Source organism: Mandrillus leucophaeus, unplaced genomic scaffold (assembly GCF_000951045.1).
Source record: "Mandrillus leucophaeus isolate KB7577 unplaced genomic scaffold, Mleu.le_1.0 Scaffold820, whole genome shotgun sequence".
NCBI classification, from domain to species: domain Eukaryota; kingdom Metazoa; phylum Chordata; class Mammalia; order Primates; family Cercopithecidae; genus Mandrillus; species Mandrillus leucophaeus.
Window position 1 is genome coordinate 265,891 of NW_012108920.1, and position 2,263 is coordinate 268,153.

Below are 2,263 nucleotides of genomic sequence, written 5' to 3' on the forward strand. Positions count from 1 at the left end.
CAGGATGGTCTCGATCTCCTGACCTCGTGATCTGCCCGTCTCGGCCTCCCAAAGTGCTGGGATTACAGGCTTGAGCCACCGCGCCTGGCCTTAAATTGTTAAGAATGTCAAGATGGCAACAGCAAAGCTTTAAACCAAGTGCATGGCCCTCCTGCGTTGTAGGCCCATGAGGCAGGCAGACTGGTATTCACATCCTTGTATAGCCCCCTCCCCTTGAGTGTGGCTGAGGTCTGTGCTCTATTGCTTGGAAGCAAGGCTTATCCCTAAGCCTCATTTTCAGGGAAGTGGGTTTGAGAGCTATTATCCCACATCCTTGCTTGGTGACCTGTGAATAAATCTTTTCTCTTTTGCAAAACTCGTATCATGTTGATTAATTTACTATGAGATGCCAGGCATTGTTGGAAACCTCTGGGTAGGCCTCACAGGGCCTCAGCCATCTGGGGGAGGCATTAGCTGGACTGTAATAAATGCGACTGGGGAGGGACAGTTCATTCCTTCATGAGGTGTGGGGCTGGCAGCCCCGCAGGCAGCCAGCTACCCTTCCTCTCTGACCTCCATCCTGGGCACTGGGCCCAGGCACTGGGCAAGGAGGCTGCTGCACTGCCTTTCTCCTCTTCCCTTTTAGCGGGAAATATACCTGCAGCCTAGATTCCCAGAAAGGGGTGGTGAGGGAGCAGACATGCCACTGATTGACCCAAAGTTCTCCGGAGCCAACGGATGAGTGAAGAGGGCGTGGCCGGACTCAGGGCTCCTGGTGTGGTGCACCGCTGCAGGCTCGGCGACCCAGCAGTTCCTGCCCAACCCTCACCTAGACCCAGCCGTTGCTGCCTGCCGCCCCCCACCAGCCATTCCTGCCCACAGTTCCTGTTCCTGGGCCTGTCCCCCGGGCTTGTCCCCAGGACCCGTTCCCTAGGTTTAGGTCTGCCCTTCCACGCCCCACCCCATTGCCCCTGCCATGGGTCTGGAGCTGTACCTGGACCTGCTGTCCCAGCCCTGCCATGCAGTCTACATCTTTGCCAAGAAGAACGGCAACCCCTTCGGGCTTCCCATTACAGTCCAACTAATGCCTCCCCCAGATGGCTGAGGCCCTGTGAGGCCTACCCAGAGGTTTCCAACAATGCCTGGCATCTCACAGTAAATTAATCAACATGATACGAGTTTTGCAAAAGAGAAAAGATTTATTCACAGGGCACCAAGCAAGGATGTGGGATAATAGCTCTCAAACCCACCTCCCTGAAAATGAGGCTTAGGGATAAGCCTTAGTCAGTGGAGCTGACTAAAGGTGGGCTGGGCAGCTGGGCCCAGGGGATATTGGCTGCGGATCCCCGCCTGTCCACACTGCTTTGCAGTCGGGCCAGGAATGCAGACTAATATGGAGAATCAGACTCTCCAATGTGGAAACTATTGCATAATTTTCTATTTTATTATTTTTACTTTTTGGAGACAGAATCTAACTCTATCACTCAGGCTGGAGTGCAGTGTCACAATCATGGCTCACTGCAGCCTTGACCTTCCAGGCTCAAGCGATCCTCCCGCCTCAGACCCTCAAGTAGCTGGGACTACAGGTGCCTACCGATATGCCTGGCCAATTTTTTATCATTATTATTACTATTATTATTGAAAGGAGGTCTTGCTGTGTTTCCCAGGCTGGCCTAGAACTCCTGGGCTCAAGCGATCCTCTTGCCTTGGCCTCCCAAAGTGTTGAAATGACAGGCATGAGCTGCCATGCCCTGCTGGTTGTCTATTTTAATCGAGGCTTTATCTTTGCTTTGTGAATACAAAACATTCTTCAAAATACAGGTTAAGAGAGGGCAGAGCAGGTGCAGAAGGAGGGTAGGGAAATGGAGTGGGGCCAGAATATCTTCATTGCATGTGCTTGAAAAAAACTATGAAACTGCCTCTTTGTTTCCTAAGTAAAATAGTCCCTGTCTACCCCCGCCTGTGTCTCTTCCACTTTTTTATTTATTTATTTATTTATTTATTTATTTTATTTTATTTACAGTGTCTCACTCTGTAGCCCAGGCTAGAGGGCAGTGGCATGATCCTGGCTCACTGCAGCCTTGACCTCTCAGGTTCAAGCCATCCTCCCAACTTACTGCTCCCAAGTAGAGTAGTTGGGACTACAGGCACACCACCGCGCCCAGCTACTTTTTAAAAATTTTTTTTGGTATGTGTAGACACGTGATTTTGCCATGTAGACCAGGCTGGTCTTGAACTCCTGAGTTCAAGTGATCTGCTTGCCTCAGCCTTCTAAGGTGTTGGT

At 51.1% G+C, this 2,263-nt stretch overlaps 2 protein-coding genes across 2 annotated transcripts in view; one reads left to right on the plus strand and one right to left on the minus strand.

Moving 5' to 3' along the window:
- Positions 1-2,263, minus strand: part of DDT (D-dopachrome tautomerase) — an 82,375-nt gene that overhangs the window by 53,285 nt on the left and 26,827 nt on the right. The gene's annotated exons all lie outside the window — the stretch shown is intronic.
- Positions 718-2,263, plus strand: part of LOC105530432 — a 25,615-nt gene continuing 24,069 nt past the window's right edge. Inside the window, 1 exon segment of the mRNA XM_011967992.1 lies at positions 718-959. Within this exon segment, the coding sequence (XP_011823382.1) occupies positions 718-959 (242 nt within the window).